General features: G+C 43.8%; 1 protein-coding gene across 3 annotated transcripts in view; it reads left to right on the top strand.

The window, feature by feature from the left end:
* The window catches only part of fam110b (family with sequence similarity 110 member B), a 33318-nt gene extending 13063 nt beyond the window's left edge, over positions 1-20255 (top strand). For 2 of the 3 annotated variants that reach the window (XM_058414438.1, XM_058414440.1), the window contains exons 2-3: positions 7682-7778; positions 18033-20255. In XM_058414438.1, coding sequence (XP_058270421.1) covers positions 18276-19364 — 1089 coding nt within the window. In that variant the 5' untranslated portion in view covers positions 7682-7778; positions 18033-18275 and the 3' untranslated portion in view covers positions 19365-20255. Of the gene's footprint in view, positions 1-6335; positions 6444-7681; positions 7779-18032 lie in introns of all 3 variants that reach the window. The other variant, XM_058414439.1, reaches the window with a different exon arrangement.
* The last annotated feature ends 5826 nt before the right edge of the window (positions 20256-26081 follow it).

The raw sequence follows: 26081 nt of genomic DNA, 5'->3' as shown, positions 1-26081 counted from the left end.
TGTGTGTAGTGATGGGTATAGTTGTGTGTGTGTGTGTGTGTGTGTGTGTGTGTGTAGTGATGGGTATAGGTGTGTGTGTGTGTGTGTGTAGTGATGGGTATAGTTGTGTGTGTGTGTGTGTGTAGTGATGGGTATAGTTGTGTGTGTGTGTGTGTGTAATGAAGAGTATAGTGGTGTGTGTAGTGATGGGTATAGTTGTGTGTGTAGTGATGGGTATAGTTGTGTGTGTGTGTGTGTGTGTGTGTGTGTGTGTAGTGATGGGTATAGTTGTGTGTGTGTGTGTGTGTGTAATGAAGAGTATAGTGGTGTGTGGGTGTGTGTGTGTAGTGATTATAGTGGAGTGTGTGTGTGTGTGTGTATTGAGTAGTATAGTGGGGTGTGTGTATTGAAGAGTATAGTGGTGTGTGTAGTGATGAGTATAGTGGTGTGTGTGTAGTGATTATAGTGGAGTGTGTGTGTGTGTGTAGTGATGGGTATAGTGGAGTGTGTGTGTGTGTATTGAGTAGTATAGTGGGGTGTGTGTAGTGATGAGTATAGTGGTGTGTGTGTAGTGATTATAGTGGAGTGTGTGTGTGTGTAGTGATGGGTATAGTGGAGTGTGTGTGTGTGTATTGAGTAGTATAGTGGGGTGTGTGTAGTGATGAGTATAGTGGTGTGTGTGTAGTGATTATAGTGGAATGTGTGTGTGTGTGTAGTGATGGGTATAGTGGAGTGTGTGTGTGTATTGAGTAGTATAGTGGGGTGTGTGTAGTGATGAGTATAGTGGTGTGTGTGTAGTGATTATAGTGGAGTGTGTGTGTGTGTAGTGATGGGTATAGTGGAGTGTGTGTGTGTGTATTGAGTAGTATAGTGGGGTGTGTGTATTGAAGAGTATAGTGGTGTGTGTAGTGATGGGTATAGTTGTGTGTGTAGTGATGGGTATAGTTGTGTGTGTGTGTGTGTATATTGAAGAGTATAGTGGTGTGTGTAGTGATGGGTATAGTTGTGTGTGTAGTGATGGGTATAGTTGTGTGTGTGTGTGTGTGTGTGTAGTGATGGGTATAGTTGTGTGTGTGTGTGTGTGTAATGAAGAGTATAGTGGTGTGTGTAGTGATGGGTATAGTTGTGTGTGTAGTGATGGGTATAGTTGTGTGTGTGTGTGTGTATTGAAGAGTATAGTGGTGTGTGTAGTGATGGGTATAGTTGTGTGTGTAGTGATGGGTATAGTTGTGTGTGTGTGTGTGTGTGTGTAGTGATGGGTATAGTTGTGTGTGTGTGTGTGTGTAATGAAGAGTATAGTGGTGTGTGTGTGTGTGTGTGTGTAGTGATTATAGTGGAGTGTGTGTGTGTGTATTGAGTAGTATAGTGGGGTGTGTGTATTGAAGAGTATAGTGGTGTGTGTAGTGATGAGTATAGTGGTGTGTGTGTAGTGATTATAGTGGAGTGTGTGTGTGTGTGTAGTGATGGGTATAGTGGAGTGTGTGTGTGTGTGTATTGAGTAGTATAGTGGGGTGTGTGTAGTGATGAGTATAGTGGTGTGTGTGTAGTGATTATAGTGGAGTGTGTGTGTGTGTGTAGTGATTGGTATAGTGGAGTGTGTGTGTGTGTATTGAGTAGTATAGTGGGGTGTGTGTGTATTGAAGAGTATAGTGGTGTGTGTAGTGATGAGTATAGTGGGGTGTGTGTGTGGATTATTGTGTTATTGTAGTGTAGAGTTGCATTTCGTCTCCTTAAAAGAATTTGTGTGTGAAAATTTAATATGGCTGAAATTCTTCAACCCTCTCTGCTGGCTGAAATCAGAAACACACACCCTGTGTGTGTGTGTGTGTGTGTGTGTGAGAGGGAGACAGAGAGAGTGTGTATTTTGGTCGTAAGCCCAGCGAGTGTGAAGTTGACTCCAGCACTCGGTTGATAACACGGCTGACTGGCTGTAATTGTGTGTGTGTGTGTGTGTGTGTGTGTGTGTGTGTGTGTGTGTGAGAGAGACACTCGTGTAAAGGTCAGTCCACAGCAGGGCTGCAGCACACTCGAGTGTGTGATGGTCGTTATTCCTGTCAGTGATTCAGATGGGATTAACGAAGAGCAGCTGATGTGTGTTTAGAGACGCTCCACAGTGACGAGGAAATGTGTAATTATCATGTAATTAACTGTTTCAGCTACGCTTCCACTACCATCATCTTCATCAGAAGACCAACCTAACTTTAGAAATCTGATGTTTTCACATCTCTCTGAGGAAAAAAAATGGCAGCTTGATGTTCCTGAAGATCTGTAGAACTTACACAGCACTGACACTGGAGACTCCTTCTACACATCTCACACACACACACAAACATCTCCATACTTCACCCTGTCAGTGAAGCGTCACACTGAATGAGCTCTTGCTATGGAAACGATCCACCAATCAGAGCTCAGGACTCAGGAGCTCAGTGGTGTAACCACCAGTGACATGATGGTTACCACAATCCTATTATGGAGTAACAGAATCCCAGTATGAGGTTTAGTCCATATAGTGTGGCTGATGCTTTCTCTTATCTTTGAGTGTGTGTGTGTGTGTGTGTTTGTGTTTGCCTCAGCAGTCTGTCACAGTGCCCTGATTTCCGAGGTGTGTGTAGTGAGATGAAGGAACGTGAGACTACAGAGTTTTTTTTTTTAAATGACGAGTTTCACTTCATGTTAATGAAACACATTCAGGATCAGAAAAAAAGTAAATGCTGCTGTTTGACCTCCAGATCCTCCAGACATCAGGGCCACCTGCACACAGAGGAACAGGTTTCTGCTGTAACTGTGTTTTAAATAGTGTTACACCTCACAGCACTGTGGAATTCTGTTCCTCCACAGCTCCTCTATAGCTCTTCACCAGTTCCTCCACAGATCCTCACTAACTCCTCCATAGATACTCACCAGCTCCTCACCAGTTCCTCCACACCTCCTCACCAGCTGATCCTCAGCTCCTCACCAGTTTTTCCAAAGATCCTCCACAGATCCTCACCAGCTTATCCATAGCTACTCTACAGATCCTCACCAGCTCCTCACCAGCTTATCCATAGCTACTCTACAGATCCTCACCAGCTCCTGCACAGCTTCTCGCCAGCTCCTCCACAGATCTTCACCAGCTTTTCAGCAGCTTTTCACCAGTTTCTCCACAGCTTCTCACCAGCTCCACCACTATGTTGTTTCTGCTTCGTGATTTTTTTTCTTCATGATCGGTTTTTACATACACTCTCTGTTTTTAAAGTAAATGTACATGTCTGTGGAAGGTGTGTGTGTGTGTGTGTGTGTGTGTGTGTGTGTGTTACATGAAGCTGAACAGTCCAGAAAGTATGAGGTTGCAGTCAGCAACCCTGCGACCCTTATTCAGCAAAATTCTCTCTCTCTCTCTCTCTCTCTCACTCACACACGGTGGGAGCTGACAAGGAGTGAGTGCATATCAGCTGACTAGACAATGAGTAAGACAGGGAGTGTGTGTGTGTGATGAAGTGAAGCTTTTGCTAACAGAAATAGAGTTTCATTAAATGAGTGGAGGCGGTGTTTATGTTGGAAGGTGTGTGTGTGTTGGGAAGTACAGTGTGTGTCTCCTGATGGATGTTTTGCTGCTTGATACAGTGAGGACGTCTCTGCATAAATTTTCTTGGAGAACTTTATCTATCTGCACTCTAATCAAGCTCCTCCATCAGTTCCTCCATCACCTCATCACCTTCTCCATCAGTTCCTTCAACTCTTCCATCGGTTCCTCCACCTCCTCCATCAGTTCCTTCAACTCCTCCATCAGTTCCTCCATCACCTCATCACCTTCTCCATCAGTTCCTTCAACTCATCCATCAGTTCCTCCATCACCTCATCTTCTCCTCCATCAGCTCCTCCATCAGCTCATCAGCTCCTCCATCAGCTCCTCCATCATCTTCTGTCACCTCCTCTGTTGTCTCCTCTGTCGCCACCTCCATCACCTCTATCAGATTCTGTATGACTCCATCACCTCCTCAAACACCCCCTCCATCACCTCCTCCATCAGCCCTGCTGTGAGTTTATTGGAGGAGGGAAGTAAATAAAAACAGAAAAAAATAGAGAAGGAAAGGACAAAAAAATAAAGGAGAGAGGAAGAATTCACTCTGAAATAAACAACACTGAGTCTGAGTGAAGGATCTCTTCTTCTTTTTTCTTCTTTCTGATATTTGATCTGGACAGTAACTGAAGCTCTGGACCTGCATCTGGATGAGGTTATAGATTTTGCTGCTGTCTCCTGATTGACTGATTTAGAATGTACAGGTGTTCCTAATAAAGTGTACAGTGAGAACTTTCTAATCTTTACGTTTATTTTCTGTCTTCTTCATGAATCGATCAGTTCCACTACAGGAAGTTTAGACTTGTTCTGTTAAATAAATGGATTTTATCCTCACGAACCGCAGCAGTTCCTCCAGCAGTCTGATTTATTGGCGTGTGATTAGCGGAAATCACCGCCATCGATTAGCATCCAGTTTTAAACCGCGCTCTTCGGACCAGCTGCTTTCTTTCCTCCTGTAACGATGGAGCAGTATGTTGGAGACGAAGTGAGAAAGCGTCTGATGATCCGCCGTCGTCCCACGTGCCTCCTGCAGCCCGAGAGCTCGGCAGCCGAGGTGTCGCTACGCTTGGCTAATGAGAGCATGTGCTAATTTGAGGCTTTGATGTGAGACCGTTTTAACACTGCTACACACACACACACACACACACACACACACACACACACACACACACACAGCACCTGGTACCACACTATAACATGAGTAAGCAAAATTTACTGTTTTTTATTTTTTCCTCTTTAAAGCACTTTCTTTTATTTTTATGTAGTTTAATTGCAAGCTAATTTATGCTAATCGTCATCTAGATTCACTTTATTGTATTAATTGTTATATTGTACAGCCAGGAATATTAGCAGACTAGCAAACATTAGCATCTTATATTGCATAAACCAGTAACGTTTGATAGGAAGCTAACTAAAATAAACTAACCACTAGCTAGCATGGATTAAGCTTAGTATAATATTGTATAATTAAACAGCTAGGTAAAGTTGTGTGCAGACTAGCTAGCATCAACGATAACATAGTGACTTGTGTAGAAGATATTTTGGAAAAAATACAATTTTACAGATGTGTAAAAGGACATCGCTATAGCAACCGCTCGCATTCTACCTCCTCTACAAATGGAGGAGTATTTTCAGCGCTGATCTTCATCCCACCTTCATCACGACCATTTTATTTCTGTTGCGCTGTGTGTGTGTGTGTGTGTGTGTGTGTGTGTGTGTGTGTGAGAAATATTTCACTCTCCTGTAAACAACTGGATGAATGGAATAACCACAGAAATGAATTAGACTTGAAACGGCTGCTGAAATGATGAAGCGTGAAGCTCCGGGGCTGAGCAGCTCTGCCGTCTGTTACTGCAGTGTCGTGTTCCAGCAATTCATTCATGCAGAGAAATTATTATTAAAAAAAAACAGAGCTGGAGGCTGAGAACAAAACCAGCTTTCACTTTGTGCAGGAAGCTGGAGAAATCGCGTCCCACGGCAGACTGTGGCAGCATCAGGAAGCCACTGGTTCAGCGGTCAGATGGGTTCCTTCCTTTCCTGCAGACTTTCTGTTGGTTTTAATTATGACGTTTCTGGCTAAGAAATGATTAGCGCTGGATTTACAGACTGATTATGGGTCAGGTTAAAACACGATATACCCTATATAGCCAAAAGTTTTGGGACACCCCTCCAAATCATTGAATACAGGTGTTCCAGTCACTTCCACGGCCACAGGTATATAAAATCCAGCACCTAGAGATGCAGACTGCTTCCACACACATCTGTAAAAGAATGGGTCTCTCTCAGGAGATCAGAATTCAAGCGTGGGACCGTGATAGGTTTCCACCTGTGCAATAAGTCCATTCGTGAAATTTCCTCACTACTAAATATCCCAGGGTCAACTGTGAGTGGTGTTATAATAAAGTGGAAGAAATTGGGAGCAACAGAAACTGTCATGGAGTGGTAGACCAGGTAAAATCACAGAGCAGGGTCAGGTGCCAACTTTCTGTAGAGTCAATAGCTATAGACATCCAAACTTTGTGTGGTGTGGGGTTGTTTTTCAGCCTACAGATTAAGAATGGGATGTCAGTAAAGGTAGACGTCCCAAAACCTTTGGTAATATACAGTAGTGTATATAGGAACTGAAGATGTAGCATAAAATGTTCAGATTTGTTATCAATCCGTTAACACGAGTGGGATTTTGTACACGTAGCTGCTTGATGGTCTGATGATCCTCAGAAATCCTTTCCAGGTTGTTCTCGCACTCTGACCTCACATCCATCCAAGCATTCTACATCTGTCTGATCTCACTTCCCAGATCCACTTACCTGCATCATCTAGAACATCAGTGTCAAGCTCCTCGTCAGGACAGGTCACTGCTCACGCGGTCTTGTTGAGGTGGTTTGACCTTCATGATATCCTGAAGGTACGTTTCAGTCACCATCTTGTCAGGATGTACACATCTCCTTGTTGGAGCAGTAGGCTTTTTTGCTGTGATTGTTCGCTGTATGCATCATTTGGAAGAGTTGTGATGGTTTGGTGCTCATGTGGTCCAGGATAGCCATATCCATCTCCTCCTTATCCTGACCGTTCTTCTTTTCACATGATTCATGATCCTGTAGAACTAATGTTCTCCTCATCATCAGGAAAGTGCCTTTTTCCCGACACCATCTGGAACAGTCATATCAATGAGTCTGTCTGAATCATTTTAATCTGCAGGTTTGCTGTTTGTTTCACCTGAGTAGATCATTTTGCCGTTCATGTCATTTGGAACAGCAGGGTCTCCTCCTTGTTGGGACGTTTCACAGTTTGCATCATTTGGTAAAACCATCTGGAAACGCCACACTGATGTGCTAATCAGGACGGTTAGCATTCTCCTGGGTGGGCTATATCAATCTCCTTTGTCATGACGATTTGCATTATTTTGGAACAGCCACACTGGTCTCCTAGTCAGGAAGGTGTAGTGTTCACTTCATCTGAGGCAGCTGTGTTGTTCTCCTTGTTGAGAAAGTTCACTAGTATTTTTTCAGATATTTTTATTTTTCGCACAAGCTAATCTACACTATTGCTAAAAGTTTTGGGACACCCCTCAAAAAACATGTACATTAGGGGCTCGGCCCCTTAGTTCCAGTGAAAGGAACTCTTAATGCTTCAGCTTCATACCAAGACAATTTCATGCTCTTTGTAGGAACAGTTTGGGGATGACCCCTTCCTGTTCCAACATGACTGCACACCAGTGACCAAAGCAAGGTCCATAAAGACATGGATGAGTGAGTTTGGTGTGGAGGAACTTGACTGTCCTGCACAGAGTCCTGACCTCAACCCCATAGAACACCTTTGGGATGAATTAGAGTGGAGACTGTGAGCCAGACCTTCTCATCCAACATCAGTGCCTGACCTCACAAATGTGCTTCTAGAGGAACGGTCAAAAATTCCCATAAACACACTCCTAAACCTTGTGGAAAGCCTTCCCAGAAGAGTTGAAGCTGTTATAGCTGTAAAGGGGCGGGACAACTCCATATTACATTCATGTGCATGGAAAGGGAGATGTCCCAAAACTTTTGGCAATATAGTGTAGCTACCATGCACAGCAGGCCTACAGCTACCAGTTTATCAGCATGCAATTAGCCATAATTTGGTCTCACTGCTGCTCTTCTGTTCTAGGCATCGCTCCCACGCCGACTGAGAGTCTGCAGCCGCTGGAGGAGAAAGGAGACGCAGAAGGTAAACTGGAGCAGGTCAACACCTGAGAAACACACAGGTGAGTTTTACACCATAACACACTTTCCTGAACAGAAAGCTGGAAACTTGCACCATCTTACCTCTTCACAATCATATGTTTTATGTTGTGTGTGTGTGTGTGTGTGTGTGTGTGTGTGTGTTGATGTTGTCTCAGTTGTCTTCATCATAGTCATCAGAATAGAGCTGATGGAATCAAATGAGTGTTTACATGTATGCATTTTGTAAGTTCTAACAAAAACCCAGCGTGGTGTGTGTGTGTGTGAGAAGCTGCTGTTCAGTAAAGATGTCTCAGGGCTACCTGCAGGAAGGACTTGATGATTGCAGGATCAGTGCTCTCCGTGTCATTTCCTCTGCAGTCTAGAAAGTTTCCTTTGATCTGTTCTCCACAGCTGAGATGAAGTGCTCTGTAAACAGTGGTTTGGGCCACAAGCCTGTTTAACGACTTCAGTGATCATCTTATCAGCAGCAGGACTGGGTCAGGAAACCCCTCAGGACTGCAGTTCAGCAGCGAGAAGAATAACAGAAGACTTGAAGAACAGAAGTGGTTTAACATGATGGTGTGATTGAGTAGAGTGGAGACTTCACTTAGGGGAAGGTTTTAGCGTTAAGGAGGTGTGGCTTTTATGATTACACAAGCCTTTAGCATGGTTAAACAGGCCACACCTTCCACTAAGATTAACAAGTACATGAGCCACACCTCTTTCAACAGTTCACAGGCCATGCCCCCTTCACTTAGACTGACATTTAACGAGTTCGCAAATTTCTTGATTTTGACTGACAGGCACTGAGGCCACACCTCCTTAACTGGAACTGACAGACACCTCTGCCTCCTTCAGTATGACTTACTAAAATAGTGGCCACACCTCCTTCTTTGAGGCAGACAGAGGCCACACCTCCTTAACTGAGACAGGGATTAACTGGTACAAAGGCCACACCACCTTGCTGATCATTTGTGTTGCTAATTTGACTTTTCATCAGATGGTTGATACCAGGGGCGTAATTTCCACTGGGGACGGGGGGACATGCCCCCACCCGCCCCCAACCGCCCCCAACTTCTCACAATCCCATTTGTGCCCCCCCCACCCCCGCCCCCGCCCCCCACACACACACTACTCAAATTGGTTTGTTATAATTTTTTTAACCGCACGCCGTCATCACCACGGAGGAGCCGGACCGAGCAGGACACAGAGAGTCTGTCTGTGTCGATGCGTGAGTCTGCATCCAGGAGCGTTGCGTGAACACTCGCTAAAAATATCTCACTGACAGGTGTAGTGAACAGGTATCACGGTTACGGCAGAATCAGCGATGAAACGCCAGAAGCAGCAACAGATGACTTTGTCATCATGACAGCTATGCCTCCTTAACTGAGACTGACCTGTACCGAGACCACTCAACATGTCATACAGTCTGACAGAGATGGAGGCCACACCTTCTTCCTAAGACCTGACAAGTACAGAGGCCACGCCTCCTTTACTGAGACAGACAGAGGCCTCACCGCCTTCTCTGACACAGACAGAGGCCATGCCTCCTTTACTCAGACTGAGAGAGGCCAGGCAACAATGAGGGTGTCAAATCTTAATGTAGAAGTTTATTGCAGCATCACAGTGTCAAAATACATAAAGTACTTTGGGTTCATCAGAGTCAAAAAGAACACAGGATAAATCCTGCTCAAACATTTTATATAGTATTTCACGTGTAATTTAAATGAGTTTCACTTTAAATTAGTGTAAGAACTGAGTATCCCCCAAATGGGCGGGTTGTCTACCTGGATGTCCTTAAATGGTCATCACGGTCACATACACCTTGGCTTGGTGTTAAGTGTTGGGTGATAAGTGTTATCACCCAAATGGTCGGGCAATACTAAATGGTAATCAGGGTCACGTATATTCTTTCAGTGATGGTCCTTGGTGTCTTGCTGCCGCTCCCATACTAATATTTGATTGGATTAAGAGTTCTAGATGTTTGGTAAGGCTGCTTTAAGCCAATGTATAAATACCATACAGATATAATTACATATAAATGTTGTTGCTATCACACACACACAGTTGATAAAGCTGCTTTTTCTATTCTAAACCCCTGCAGTTTGGTGGATGTGTCTCTGACAGACGTCCTGTACAAATCATTTATTTTACATTTTCAGCTACAGCGGTCAGTTTAAAATAACATTTTACTTAACAGTGGAAATCGAGTCTCACATTATTTATATTTTATTCACACACCTTTAATGGTGAATATTTTGTAAAAAAAACAAACCTTTATAAAATGGTTTTTATAAATGGAATTTTATAAAACTTTATAAAGTCTTTGTGATCGGCCGCTATTAAACAATCTTTTTTGTATACATAACTTTACTGTTCTTTTGGACAGAAAAAAAGAATAGGCCCTAATAGGGGAATTAATGCCCCCCCCCACCCCAAAACACACACACACACACATTTTTCAAACCAAAGTTACACCCTTGGTTGATACCAAATAGGATCTCCACCATGTAATAACGAGGTGTTTCTGCTCCGAACAGAAACCTTCAGTAAAAAATTGAGGCTTTGTTTTTCTGTGTTAGTCGTCTGTGAAGCTGTAACCTCTGAGCGAGAGCAGCAGGCCAGACTGCAGCAAAAATTTGAGACAGATGCATCCTGCTTTATTTGGTTTCTCTTCAGGAGGTGTGCTGAGGAGGCATTACGACACTGTGTGTGTATTTTGGGTTTCTCTAAGAAGGCTCTTGAGAACTGGAGATAGCGACCTGCTCTGAATCCTCATAATTAAAACCAGCACTAGCTTGTGGAGACGTGGGCTACGAATCTGCCCAAATGTTAGGCCATTTTCCAGAAAAAGGAAATGTGTGTGGTCGAGTTTCCTTCAGCTGGAGACTATTCTGAAGAGGAGCAACAAGATAACAACCTGATGTTCCAAGCAACCAGCGACATCCAGGTCCAGAGCTGAAACTCCTCATCATTGTAATAAAAAAAAAAAAAGGGTCAATAAAATTAACAGAAATGAAACATTTACAGAAAAAGAAAAAGCCACAGAGTTCTGTTTAAAAACACTGAGGCAGAATTAAGCCATGCGAATAAAGATATTAGTTCATTTCTTCATCATTAATGATATCATCGTCGGCATAGCTGACGATCGCTAATGATGATAATCGCTACAATAACACTGCTAGTAATGGCTAATGAAAACATGGCTGATAAGGTCAATTAGCTTCAAATTTATGCCACAGTTGCAGATGTCATGCTAAATGTTCGCTACTAGCTTTTTTTGTTAGCAGTCTGTTCTTTAGCACAGCTAAGTAAAGGCTCGTGTCTGGACTTTATATTCACTTAGCAGTGAAGCTAACTCCAACTGTGGCTCGCTTACAGCACTGAAAGAGATTACTTTTTGGAGCGGGGGATGGGGTGGGGTGGGGTAGGGGTCATGTGAGGCTATGAACACACACACACACACACACACACCAGACCTAACATTTCATTCTTCGTTTCTTTCCCGTATTTTTTTGGGGGCAGACCTCGTCCTCGGAGTCTGGTGTGGCGTGAGCTGTGAGAGAAGGTATTAGCGGATGAGAATCTGGTCCAATATGATAAAGAGATTTTAGCCGAAACTTGATCCAGTCTTTGTTTTATACACAAAGCAGTAAAATGATACACACACACACACACACACACACACACACACACACACACACACACACAGTGCCGGACGGAATATCATCTGGAAGTGTGTGTGTGTGAGAGAGAGAGAGAGAGAGAGAGAGAGGTAAAAAGCTGAGCTGTGGAGAAGTGAAGCTACAAAATCTACCTTTTGTTCATTCTAATGCACTTTTCAGTCAAGCTCTTCATCTCGCACTGGCTAGTCACACTGCTGGTCACACTGCTAGCCACAGCTAATAACACTGCTAGCCATACTACAGTGGTGGCCGGTTAATAGGGGGCGCTGGGGCACTGCCCCCTTAAAGTAAGTTAGTTAGTTAGTTAGTTAGCCATAGTCTTACTATTGCACTGTTATGGGCACTGGTGGCTCAGTGGTAGGTTTCTCACCTACCATGCGGAAGGCCCGGGTTCGATTCCCAGCCAGCATACAGTGCTGGTCCCAAGCCTGGATAAAAATGGGAGGGTTGTGTCAGGAAGGGCATCCGGCATAAAACCTGTGCCAAGCAGCCGAAAGATCATCAACAACATTCCACTGTTAGTCATTTTATCAATTAATTAAAATAAATAAAATCAAACTGTATTTTGCTCGTGTGTGTGTGTGTTTTGAAAAGCACATGACTTGAGGCTGAGCTCTGATTGGCTTATTTTCATTTTCAAGTCTCATTACCGCTCAGCAGATGGTCAGTTAACTTTCAGGTACTGATTAATGTGGAAGCAAGCGAAATATCAGATGAAGATGAAGAAAAGAAAAGAATCAAGGATCTTGGACCAGATTGACCCAATCTGCAAATTCAGCAGCAGTCACATGATTAGACAACTTTCCTGTGTGTGTGTGTGTGTGTGTGTGTGTTTAATGATTACCTTCATTACTTTAGTACTGATAATAAACCCACACTGAACTCAAATGTACTGATTCATAGTAGATTTATTGCATGCTTTAACAGTTGACTTTAACAGAAACATGTTCACTATTTTGTCTCAGCAGTAATGATACAGAATCACCTGATAAATGACTAGTTACAGTCCTGCATTACAAACAGATTGATTTGAAGTTTGTTTGCCCCCCCCCACCTGTCTGTCTCTCTCTTGTCCCTACTGTCTGTAACTTCTCATGACTGTTCATCTCCTCGTCTGTCTCTATCTCACCCTGTCTGTCTCTATCTCTCTCTGTGTTCCCCCTCATTTGTCTGTCTGCCTCCCCTCCAGGCTGTCTGTTTGTTTCTCCCTTTCGTCTGTCTCACCCCATCTGTATCCGTTGCTTAACTTTCTGTCTGTCTGTTCTCTATTTGTCTCTATCTTTCTCTTCTCCCATCTGTCTACACACCAGTCTGTCTGTCTGTCTGTCTGTCTGTCTCTCTCTCTCTCTCTCTCTCTCTCTCTCTCCACTTTTTCCCTGTCTTTGTCCTGTCTCCCTCTCTTTGTTCTCCTTACCCTCGTGACCTTTGACACCAGCACTTTTCTACTCAGGAGATTTTCTCTGTCTCAGAGGGACGTTGTGCTGAACCGGGGTAGTGCACTCGCTAACAGCTGTCTCTAATTTCGGAGCCCTTACATAGCATGTGAGTGTTTGCGCAGTTCCTCTGCCGGGTTCCAGGATTCTTTCATATACAAAATGTTTGTTGAATTGTCTCAGCGTTTGAGAAACGCAGCCTGGACTCTTAAGACGCAGCGTTAATTACTTGAGGAGATTATGGGTTAAGAAACATGAGAATATTTGAAACACAGACACACACACACGTAGCTAACAGATGGGCTGAACTCGACCGTTAAACGTTTTTGTCAGATAAGATCCGTTATGCTTTTGTTGCTGTGTGTGTGTGTGTGTGTGTGTGTGTGTGTTTTGGAGTTTAATCTGCAACTAATTAGCAAGAGTGAAATTCCATGTAGCTTAACTGAAGCTAGCTGTGTCCCGAACAGCACCATGCTAGCATTCACATTAACCTTGTTGTAGCCATCGTTAGTTTTATATAATGTTAACAATTAGTGTCTTTATATATATATATACACTGTATTGTCAAAAGTTTTGGGACATCTGCCTTTCCATGCACATGAATGTAATATGGAGTTGTCCCGCCCTTTGCAGCTATAACAGCTTCAACTCTTCTGGGAAGGCTTTCCACAAGGTTTAGGAGTGTGTTTATGGGAATTTTTGACCGTTCCTCTAGAAGCACATTTGTGAGGTCAGGCACTGATGTTGGATGAGAAGGTCTGGCTCTCAGTCTCCACTCTAATTCATCACAAAGGTGTTCTATGGGGTTGAGGTCAGGACTCTTTATGGACCTTGCTTTGGTCACTGGTGTGCAGTCATGTTGGAACAGGAAGGGGTCATCCCCAAACTGTTCCCACAAAGAGCATGAAATTGTCCAAAATGTCTTGGTATGAAGCTGAAGCATTAAGAGTTCCTTTCACTGGAACTAAGGGGCCGAGTCCAACCCCTGAAAAACAACACCTGAATTAATTGATTTGGGGGTGGGGGGTGTCTCAATACTTTTGGCAATATGGTGTATTAATAAATGACCTCATACTTTTTAAACCTGTTTATACATCACACTTCTCACATGTTATCACAGCTAAAACTGTCTAAAGAACTTTTTCTCTTTCTTGAAGCTAATCACACTAAAAAAACAGTGAGTGTTATCTTGCCTTTATGCAAAAGTCCTATAAAAACATCAATAACTAACACAAATAGAGAAATCATGTGTTTCACCTTTGCTCCGCTAAGAGTCTCCAGAGTTAACAGATTCCAAAGACGTGACAATCACAGATACAGTAGGCTATAGTTCTAGCTAGCTAACATTTGTGGAAGAACTGTGGAAGAACATTCCGGAATTCTGATTCTTTTTCCTTCTCCTATTCGTCTGATGAGCTTCACATTGTAGTAACTCCTAACGGTTTCAGTGGGCGTGATGCTGGAGTTGGAATTTTCTGTGGTGAACAAAGACAAGCAGAGGGCTACACACACACCCCGCACACACACACACACACACACACTGAAACATCCTGATGTGTTTATACTCTTGCAACATGGCCAATCAAATCAGCTGACCAGAACGAACTGCCGCAGATTTAGCAAGAGCTAGCTTTGCAAAAACACACACTCCAGTGAAGTTCATGCAGTAAGTTTTGCTGTAACGGTGAAATAGTTGCCCTCGTTCTTCATGTTACAGACGGCTGTTCGTTTTCGAGCATGAAGATAGTGGAGCAGCCTCACGGCACTGTCGATAGAGTGGCATCATCGGCTATCTACGGCTCTAAAATGAAGATAAAGCATGTGTGTGTGTGTGTGTGTGTGTGTGTGTGTGTGTGTGTGTGTGTGTGTGAAGATACCTGTGGGAATTGCGTCTGTCTCTCTGGGTCGGTATGAAGGAGATGAGAGGGGAGTTGGCTCGAAGCCTGATGCTGGATCAGCTCACTGCTCTGTGGGGGGAGGGGGAGTGTGTAGGGAGGATTAAAACCAGGCCGCTGTGTGTGTGTGTGTGTGTGTGTGTGTGTGTGATTATTGTCATTACTGTCTCCATGACCCCGGTTTTAGCCCGTCTTTGCTTTCTAATTACGTCGGATCCCAGTGGCTCGTAGCCGTGTAACTGTTTACAGCTTTGGCCCTGAAGCTCTAATAAGACAGAGCGCAGGCTCTGACCAGAAACCCTAAACGTTCTTCCTGCTCTCCGTCACTACGCTTTAGTTACTCGTTTAAAAGGAATAACAGCAAGTCTCTAAATGCGGTCAAGCTGGAGCAGTTTTCCACCAGGTGTTGGTGCGAGTTGTCATGGCGACAAAATGTCCTGAACTCGCAGGTTCTCTGTATTTGATCCAGCCCAGGTCTGGGCATCGAAACTGTGAGGTCTGTAGCTTTTGGGTGGGACGTTTTGTCACTATGGCAACATAACCAGTAGCAACCAGTGTTGCTCATGTTGTCATGGTTACAAAATGTCCTGCCCAAAAGCCCCCAGAATCAGGGTCCTGATCAAGAGGCAAAACTGGTTTGTTTCCAACAGCAAGTTGTCATGGCAACAAAATGATACTCTAAACCAACTGGTTCTTGACTTCCAAAATAGGTTCATCCCTGACCCAGAGAACTGGTCAGTTGTTGTTGGTATAACAGCTCTAATTTAATGTTGTCGTGGTGAGCAAATGACCCCGCCCCAATGCCCTTAATATCCCTGCACTGAAATCCATTGAAACTCTTTCACTCACCAACTGATGCCATGGGCTTTATTTGGTGGGAAAGCTGTTCTTCAGGCTTGGAACCGAACCAAACCGATTTTCCCAGGTGTGATCCATTCGTTTTGTTGCCATGACAACTTTAAATTAGTTGTGCAAGTTGTCATGGTGACAAAATGCCCCACCCACAAAGCCCCTGAATCACCAAATCTCCACAGTTGAAAGTGAACTGTTTAGGAATGTTCGCTTATAGCGCAAGATGTTTACTGATCTGACAAATGGCTCAATTTCATCCTTCATAAACTGCTAATTTGCAGAAGTGTTAAGAGGAAATAAAGTGAAGGATGCAGTCAAGCTATTAAACCCTGATGAAGTTTATCTCAGGAGCTACAAGTGAACCTCATTATACAGCAGTATAGATCATTTGTGTTGTATAATAGCAATAACCCTGACTCTGGGGTTTATACCAGCTCTCTTTCATTTCTTGGTTCTGTTTGTTTATGTTCATGATATAAATGATCAAAAATAAGACAAAATATAAAGTTAGATAGCTGGTGCTCTTAAACCAGGCTAAGCGACTGACCGTATGGCCACACTAGCAAGTACTTGTGTCTTTTGTGGGCGTGACCTGTCCTGTGTTTTTGTGTGGAGAAATGGTAGCAGATGTGCGTCTTGTTAGATTAGCAAAGCAAACTATTAGCTACATACACTCACCAGAGATATGAACCATCTCTGCTATGTCAATAGCATACGCATCAGGAATATTAGCAAGGCGGCTAGTTCTCCAGCTAGCTGTGTTTGTATATTTTTATAAGCTGATGAATAAGTGAAGTAATAGATGAGATCCCTGAGGAAATGCTGAAACCCAGAGGGAAATGAGTGCAAAAGGTAGATGAAAAGCATGATGGAGGCTTGATAATAAACGGTTTAATAACACAACCTAAAAATAAACACATTTTCACTTCAGATTTATATCCAGAGTGAAGTAGCCTCCTTACGGTGCGTATCTTATGGAATAATAAAACCCAGAGCACAGAGCAGATCTTTATGCTGATAAAAGGTCTGAGCTCTCGTCCTGTTCTCCTCTGATCGCTCTGTTGATGGTTTTCATTTTTCTCCACAGCCGTATGATTGAAAACTTCATAAACGTGCCATAAAGAAGCACCTCGCGCCATAAAAATGCTTTGTCACAGTAATTTCCGGCTCCGTTGCCGAGCCACACACACACACCCACACACACACACTCTGTCTTCCTCTCGTCCCACCGCTCAGCTTTTATTTACAACCCTGCTATGTTTATTTCTGCTAGTTTTTTTTATCTTCGTTTCTCATCCCGGCTAAATGGCGCTGCAGGGACCGAGTGCTGACTCAGCTTTTTCTTTTCTTTTTTTTTTTGTTCATCCACAAGGGCGAAGCAAAGAGTGTGAAACCTTGAGGGACAAATAAAGAGGAGGGTTTGTCTGTCTGTTTGTTTGTTTGTTTGTTTGTTTGTTTGTCTGTTTCTTTGTCTGTTCGTTTTAAAGGCATAATTATTTATCATATTGTTGATGATGTAAACAAAACTAAAACATACTGTTAATGTTAAACACCTAAGTGTTTAAACCTCGGCTCAGAAATACAGAAAATAACAAGCTGCTTTGGAAAAACAAACTTTTTTTTTTTTTTTTAAATTGTGGTTTATTAAACATCAGTGTTAAGTAGTTCCTGCTTTATAATTTATTTTTGCTTCACAAAAGAAAGTGTCAAATAAACTATTCTCTAGTAACAACCCCCAGACCAACCCCCAACTCCACCCAGACTCACCCCCAACTCCACCCAGACTCACCCCAACCCCAGCCAGACCCACCCCCGACTCCATCCAAACTCACCCCCAACTCCACCCAGACTCACCCCACCCCCGACTCACCCCACCCCCGACTCCACCCAAACTCACCTCCGACTCCAACCAAGCCCACCCCTCCACTCCACACAGACCCACCCCCGACTCCAACAAAGCCCACCTCTCCACTCAGAACCACCCCCACTCCGTCCTGACCCACCCTTCACTCCTCCCAGGCCTCCATAGCCTAGCAGAACAATTTCAAATTAAGCAGCCGATGCTGTTCATTCAGGGGCTTTGATTCTTTGAACTTCCCTTTAAAGTAAATCAAATGTTCATGTTTGATTCATTTGATTCACCAGATACAGACTGTAAATGTGTAAAATGGTCATTTTTTGTTCCAGACTTTCCATGCACTGATGCAGTTTTTACATTTTCATGTTTTTTTTTCTGAATAACTCTTGAGTGAATCATCATTTGACTCATCCTCAGTCATACTGTGGTGCTTTGGATTCAACATAAACACGAGTTTAATTAAACAGATTTTAATGATTATAAATTTCTCTAAATAGCCATGAAGTTTCTTGCAATGTGTTTCTTACTAGTCATGTGCTTCTTTGATCTGATTTGGTCCTTTATGTTTCAGGTCCAACCAAAGGAGCGGTCATAAGGAGGAGGTGTTGTAGCACTTCTACTCCCCTGCATCCTGTGTGCGCTGGATTTATTTATAAATCCTCGAGGGGGAGAGGAGGCTGATAGATCCCAGAGCATGAAGCCAAGCTGCTGAGACGGCGCTCACACACACTCCGCTCACCCGGCTGGATGTGTGTGTCCCTTGCCGGAGTCCAGAGCCGAAAACACCACGGCGGCCTCCCGGAGCCCAGCGGAGATGCCCACCGAGACGCTGCCGCCAGATAGCAAGGCGTTGGGCGCTGGTGGTGCCGTGGCCTCGGCTGTACCCCTCCGAATACTAAACAAAGGTCCCGAATATTTCAGACGGACGGCAGAACCCAACCCAAAGCGTCTAAGTGCTGTGGAGCGACTCGAAGCCGACAAAGCTAAGTACGTCAAGAGCCAGGAAGTGATCAATGCAAAGCAGGAACCGGTGAAGCCTCAGGTGCTCGCAAAGCGAAGCCCAGGGGTGAGTTCGGCTCTCAAAGCCTCCAATAATAACGCCAAATCGGACACCTGCGCCAGCACGAAACGTGAAAATCTCAACCTGGAGATCCTGAAGAACCTGCTCAACAGTTCCTCATCAGCAGAAGGACCCACTAAATGCTCAGTGGCGAGGAGCTGGGCGCCAGAATCCGGGCATCGCTCCTTTCCCGAGTCCCTGAATGTCCCGGCTGCAGCATTTCAGGGCCGGAAAAGCCCCCAGAACCTGAACCTAAGTCGTGGACTTATGGAGAACCACGGGGCCGAGGGCGATCGATTACCGCTCCATGCGTCTCAGAGCTCCTCGGACATTCGGCGGCTGTGTAACGGGAAGCCGTTCCGTTCAGGACGCAGCAGCAGCAGCAGCTCAGCTCCTCCACTGCCCCCAAAACCAAGTGCAAAGGCTTTAGGAATCTCTGACAACACGAAATGTCCGGCTGAAACAGAACTAGAAGCTCGACGACCCTCACTGCATCGCTCCAAATCGGACTTGAGCGACCGCTTGGCTCGGTCTGGCGCAGATGCAGAGAGGTTCTTCAACTACTGCGGTCTGGAACCGGACGAGCTCGAGGGTTTCGTCGAAGGCTTCGGACGCGCCAGCTCCGATATCGTATCACTGAACTTCCGTAGCGCCAGCATGATCAGCTCAGACTGCGGCCGCTCGCGACACACCGACGACAACGACGACCTTTCCAACGAAGACGAGGATGAGGAGGAGCGAGTCCCCTACGGGATCTCTGCTGTCGAGCGCAACGCTCGCGTCATCAAGTGGCTCTACAGCATCAAGCAGGCGCGAGAATCTCAGAAAGTCTCGCACGTTTGAGGTTTTCAGAGACCATGAACAACAAGCCTGTGGCTTATCTCACTTCTAACGATCAAGTGCACTGTCTCCCTCTTTATCTTTAAGGACTGACTGGAGAAACAAAGCCGTTTGGTTTTCTTTATAGGTTTACAGCTTTTATTTTTTTCATTTTTTAGTCGCTTTTCATGTCTTCAGATCCTGCATGACCTCTTCACACTTCACAAATTCCCTGACCCCCAGGCTCGTCACGTGTCCGTTAAAAGATGGCGTTTTACCGAACAGCTGCGACTCCGAGTGCATTTATCCTTCTGTTCTTTCCGCCTCTGTACGTTCTCCGTCTGTGTTCAACGCACTGAGCCAGGAAGCCATATGAGAATGAATGCAGAGCATCAGTGTCTTTAGATGTCTTTCCTCCTTTTGTTTTCTTGTTTTAAATCTGTGTGTTTGTGTGTGTTGCAGAAGCATGTCTGATCCAGAAACCTCTTTTTAAAAATAATAACGGCTTCCATCAGGACGGTTTACGCACCACCTCGTGTAGTTTGGTTTGTCGTCCATTCCGCTCTGGTTGCGATGGTACTTTATGGTTTTGATGCGTGTACATTCTGTAAGATTGTGTATATAATTTTGAATTTCTTGTCTAAAGAAAAAAGTAAAACAAACGAAACAAAAAAACCCCTGGTGTTGTGTGATGAAGATCCTGCTGTGCTGTTCCATCCTGTAGCTCTCGCTTTGCTCTGGCTTTTCCTCAGTTGTTTGTTTGTTTGTTTTTATTCGCATCAACTCTGTACATCACTGTTCTTATAACACCATGTTTTAAATGTGAGCTAATTATTCGACCTGGAGTTGTTCCTCAAAGACTTAGTTCTTTTTAATGATTTCAATAAATGGCTCGTTTGCCATCTTTTACCATCAGTCTCATTGATACAGTGGTGGGTTTTTTGTTTTTTTTTTCTAATTATTTCCTTCACTACAGTTTCACACACTTGACAAACGCTAGCTGTATTAGCCAGCACTGTGCCCAAGTAAACATGCCGATAATTAGCTAGCACTAATTTTTACAAAAAATTGGAGACGAGACTGCGATGTTTAGTAAATAACCAAATTCAAGAACTTCAGCACACATTATGTTTAACCATACAGAACATGTTAAAATTGCTTTGTGTTTTTTACATCCTTCAGGAAGCTGCTTAAGGAAATAAATCTCCAAGAAATGTTTATTTTTTTCTTCTAACGGTTTACATCAACGGGTGGAACAGTGATTATTGTGTTTGTTATTTTCTGGAGTTAAATGCTAATTCTTCTGTATCAACTCATCATGCTAGAATTCCCCGAATTCTTGGAATCAGTGTGGTATTCCATGTGGTATTTATAAGCGCTAGTATCCTCGGCTAGTCACTAGCATTACTCCAGCTATCAATGAACAACATAACTCTGTTAGCTAGCTTTATCTTTAGCAGCGCAACAGTGAGACTCTGGCAGTCGTGCCACTGATCTGATCGTCCTCTGGGGTTGTTCTGTACACGGAACTCACATTAGCTTGCTGATTAGCTAACAGTAATAGCATAATAATACTGATGTAGCCCAACATGATCAGATACTTCTCATTGTGAGATCAGATTGCAGATCATATGCTTCCTGGACACGTCGACATGGGAGATTTATGAATCGGTTTACGTTTTTTTTTTTTATGTAGAGCTGAGAAAGTAAATTAGAAGCAGGAATCAGGAAGGTTGAAGAAACTGAGTGTATGATCCTGGTCTGCTCTCTGTCTTGGACTAAACCATGTGGAGGTGAAAATATCTAGCACAAATCATTAATAGCTGGAACCAGTTGTAACTGGAATAAAGAACTTCAGAATACATTTATCCCTAATGAACATGCCCAAGGTGAGAAAGATCTCAGATATAAACAAAGCTACGTGTTTTTACAAATTAGCGCTAAACCTAGCATGTGTTAAACAGCATAATGATGCTGGAGATTCAGAAGGGTAAACTCTGCACTCTTCTGTTATCCCTGAAAAAGCTGCTTTAAAGAACAGGAGAAAATGTCAACAATCCAATCACACAAACCAGCCTGAAGGTAAGCTTTCTCCAAAACATCTAACAGATCATTGGAGCATGACGTAACAACACCACAGGGAAACCAAGAGGAAGATGTTAGAACACTGTTCATCTTCAGCGTGGTGACATTCTCCATCTGAGGAAACATGGCATTCCTCTTCCTTCCAGCAGAATATGGAGGTCTGCTGGAGTCTGGCCACGCTCTCTTCTCTTCTTTCTTTTTTTCTTCTGCACGCATTCTCAGCGCTACAGGAAATGACCTAATGCTTCACAAATGTTTGGAAAACCTCGGAGGCCCCACACTGCCAAAGAGGTGTAACAGGAGGCTGCGGGTCACGTGTTTAACACGTCCACATTCCTCGCGTAATCCGAGTCCAGAACGTGTAGGTGAGCCAAGCGGCTTTCTGTGTGTGATGGAATAAAGCGGAGTCCTCAAACGGGCATCACAGCATCAAGGAGGAGGTCTGAGACGAGACAGAACGGACATCTCACAAGCTTGTAGAGGAATGTTAAGCAGGTTGGAAGAAGACGGGGGCTGCGTCTCAATCTGCTCTTTAGTTCACTAGACAGGGTTCTGATCAGGGCATAATCCATTTTAAGGGCAAACTGGAACACTAGCCCCCTGTCCCACAATGCACCAGGCAGCATCGATGCTCACTATGGTACCTGACAGGAAGTGACCTTTTTTTTGAAAAAAGAAAAAAAAATGGCAAAAGTCCCAACTTCTCATCTACACACTTCACATAGCTAGTTAGCGCTGTTCACGTATAGCGTCAGTGAGTGACTGAGCTCCGGGACGACGCTCAGGGATTGATGCCGTATTTGGAAATTAGCCGCTGTCTCGTATCAGCTGCACGTCCTCTGCTCCGGGTTCTGATCTGATCTTATCGTCTGATTTTCCCCTCACTTCAACACTCCAGGAAGTTCTCACGGCTCTCATTAATTCCCAGCGTTCCACTCTTATCAGCTCTGATCCCACTGAAAGGGTGTTAGAGCTTTATCCATATCACACACACACACACACTGCAGTGTTAGACATAAATGTCGTGTCTGTTTCTTCTCCTCTGTCTGATCTCAGAGCTGAGGGCCTAACATCAGACCTATGCTGTTTACTGTAGAACCTCAGATCCTGATTTATCAACAAACACAAATGTCACATGATCTCTCTGTGTGTGTGTGTGTGTGTGTGTGTTTGTGTGTGTGTGTGATTTGTATTAATTGTGTGTGTTGGAAGTCAGAAGTTGAAAAGATTTTTGTCTGAATCACTGGATAAAATCATCCACAAGCCACAAACACATGAGAAGTGTGTAAACATTACACTAATAAACACATCAGACACACGTAAACTGCTAATGCTAACACTGCTAACAAATAAAAGGCTGTTAGCTCAGACTGCTAACATTCTTCAATTTAAGGGAAAAAACTGCATTAGCATGTAGTGTGTGTGTGTGTGTGTGTGTGTGTGTGTGTGTGTATGCTTCCTTTAATACGAGCACTTTATCTTAAATATCTGAGTTTTTGTTCAGCCCCATGATGCTAATTACTAGCTGGATCACACGTGACTTGCTGCAGTTCTGTTGTATAAAACACTCTTGGGGTTCCGCTCTCGTCAGATCCAGAGCATGTTTTGTTTAGTCTTCTCTTCTTTAAGTTCCACAGGAAAGCTCAAAGCTACTAGTTTAGCATTGTGCTAACACTGAAGCTGTTTGTAGCGTACAACCCGAAAATAGAGCTTCTTCTTCAGAATTATTTCAGTGTTTACACTCTTAGAAACTTCTTTGCTCAAAGGTTCTTTAGCAAAATCCTTCTTCCTCTTCTTCTTCTTTTTCTTCTTCCCTTCTTCTTCTTCTTCTTCTTCTTTCTGCTTTCCCCTTCAGGGGTCTCCACAGAGAATCATCTCTCTCCACCTATCCCTATCTTCTGCATCCTCAACACTTACACCACTAGCTTCATCTCCTCATTTATTACATCCATATTCCTCCTCTTTGTCCTTCCTCTTTTCCTCCTGCCTGGCAGCTCCATGTCCAACATTCTCCTACCAATATACTCACTCTCCCTCCTCTGGACATGTCCAAACCATCTTAATCTGTCCTCCCTAACTTTGTCCCCCAAACGTCCAACATGAGCCGTCCCTCTGATGTACTCGTTCCTAATCCTGTCCAACCGTGTCTCTCCCAAAGAGAACCTCAACGCAAAAATGCACCACAAAATCCATGGGAACATGGATGGTCACTCTGTTCTCTTACAGGAAAGGACGTCATATTTTCCTGACCCTCGAAAAATGGCGGTTAAACCGAACTCTCAACAACTAATTAGCATCTGCTAATGAGCATGTATAGTTAGCCTTGTAGCTCTCAAATGATTTCCAACGTTAGTGTAATAAATGTTTAAACGTAAAAGTGATGTTTAAATGATTTTTAAAAAATCAACATCCACAATCTGACGTATAAAACTGTAATTTTTGATATGTTTGAAGTTGATATGATTTTTAGTCTCTTCCGTGTCCTCACTGTTTTGTGATTCTTCTCATTCCTCTGCACGACTCTGAGGAGAAAATATGCACACAGCGCCCTCTGCTGCTCGACTGCACTTCCTACAACACGCTGTTTTTACACACCGACATCCTACAACACGCTGTTTGTTTTTGTTTGTTTTTCTGGTTTTTGTGTTTTTTACAGGTTCATTAGGAGGCGTGTCTGTAGACTGATAAGAGTCTAATTTAAATACAAACAAAAATTCCAGACCGGATATCATTCAGGCATTTTTTTTCAGCGATGTAATGGACTTGTACCATGAAACTGGCTTATTATTATTATTATTATTATTATTATTATTATTATTATTATTTAATCATTTCTACAAAAAAGAAAGGGAAAGTATAAACTGTTCCACATTACTTTAATTCTCTGTGTTTTACATTTCAACACATCAGTGAGTTTCACATTATCAGAACTTTGATAACATCACAGCTCACTCAGGTTCCCTTTCTGTCTATTGACAGCTTTAAAATTTGTGCTGGCAAATATACACACCAATCAGCCTTAAGATTAAATCCACCTGCTTAATCTAGTGGAGGTCCAGAAGAGCTATGAGGCGTGGAGGCCTGGACTCCACAAGAGCTCTGAAGGTGTGCTGTGGTATCTGACCCCAGGACATCAGCAGCAGATCCTTTAAGTCCAGTAAGCTGTGAGGTGGATCAGGCTGGTTTGTGCAGCACATCCCACAGATAGGAATCTGGAGGTCAAGTCAACACCTTCAACTGTTTGTCATGTTCCTCAAACCGTTCCTGAAGAGTTTCTGCAGTGTGTCAGAGAGCATCATCCTGCTGAAAGAAGACACTGACATCAGAAATCAGTGTGTCCATGAAGGGGTGAAGTTGTTCTGCAGCAGGGTTTAGGTAGGTGCTACGTGTCAAAGTAACATCCTCATGAAGTCATTCACCCCCCCCCCCCCAAACCCCTCCCCCCCAAACACACACACCCGGCTGTCCATATGATTCATCACACCAGGCCTCCTTCTTCTACTGCTGCATGGTCCAGTTCTGATGCTCCAGTGTCCAGTGTAGAAGCTTTGGGTGGTGTCCAGGAGTCAGCAAGCTGTGATGCTCTGTGTGATCTGACTCCTTTCTATCAGAGCCAGCGGTCACTTCTTCAGCAGTTTGTGCTACAGGAGCTCTTCTGTGGGATCAGACCGGACGGCTAATCTTCACTCCACACCAGAGAGAAGCTCTGGCCCAGACGTCTAGACATCACAATGTGGCCTTTGATAAAACCTCACTCAGATTCTTACACTCACCCATTTCTCCTGCATCCAACACAACCACCTCCAGAACTGACCGTTCACCTGATGTCTGATAAACCACACCCCCTGACAGGAGCCCAGGTCATCAGAGTTACTCAAATCAATCACAGAAGCAACAAGTTTCTCTTCCATGGTGTTCGTGATGTTGAATATGTGTTTATTTTTTTACTTTTTGTATTTCTAGGCATCACTCTCTGTCTGTTATACAGAGTTTCACTATGAATCAGATCAGTGGTTGGATTTAGATCCTTTACAGAACATCACAAGTCACAGTCACAGGATGAAGAAGCTGAGAAATCGAAAGCAACGATGTGATGCAATCATGTCTACACACACACACACACACACATACAATTAGGGGAAGGAGGACTGACCAGTTCATGTTCTTAAGAATGATCAAAAATAAACTATAGAGCTAAAAGTACGTGCCCCCTGAGACCCATGAGCGTCTTCTCCAAAATGGTTCCAGAATGTCACACAGCTGTACAGAACGTTTCTGTGTGTAGCTTTACGATTTATCTTCAGTGGAACTCAAACCATGCTCCAGGATGACCATGTTCCTGTGCAGCTCCATGAAGGCATGGTGTGGAGGTGAAGGTTGGAGTGAAGAACTGGAGTGTCCTGCACTCTGACTAAACCCCATTGACCATCCATTGAATCCCAGACCTCCTCACCAACACCAGAGTCTCCACTGAACATCTTTGGGATGAACTGGACTTGGAGTCTTCTCAACATCCTGACATCAGAGTCTGATCTCACTAATGCTCCTATAGCTGAATGATCACTAATCCCCACAGACACACACCAGCATCTAGTGGAAAACCTTCCAGAAGAGAAGAGAAGAGAAGAGAAGAGAAGAGAAGAGAAGAGAAGAGAA

This window comes from Hemibagrus wyckioides, linkage group LG17 (assembly GCF_019097595.1).
Source record: "Hemibagrus wyckioides isolate EC202008001 linkage group LG17, SWU_Hwy_1.0, whole genome shotgun sequence".
NCBI lineage: Eukaryota > Metazoa > Chordata > Actinopteri > Siluriformes > Bagridae > Hemibagrus > Hemibagrus wyckioides.
The sequence above is the reverse complement of the archived record's forward strand: the minus strand, read 5'-3'. Positions and strand labels throughout refer to the sequence as shown.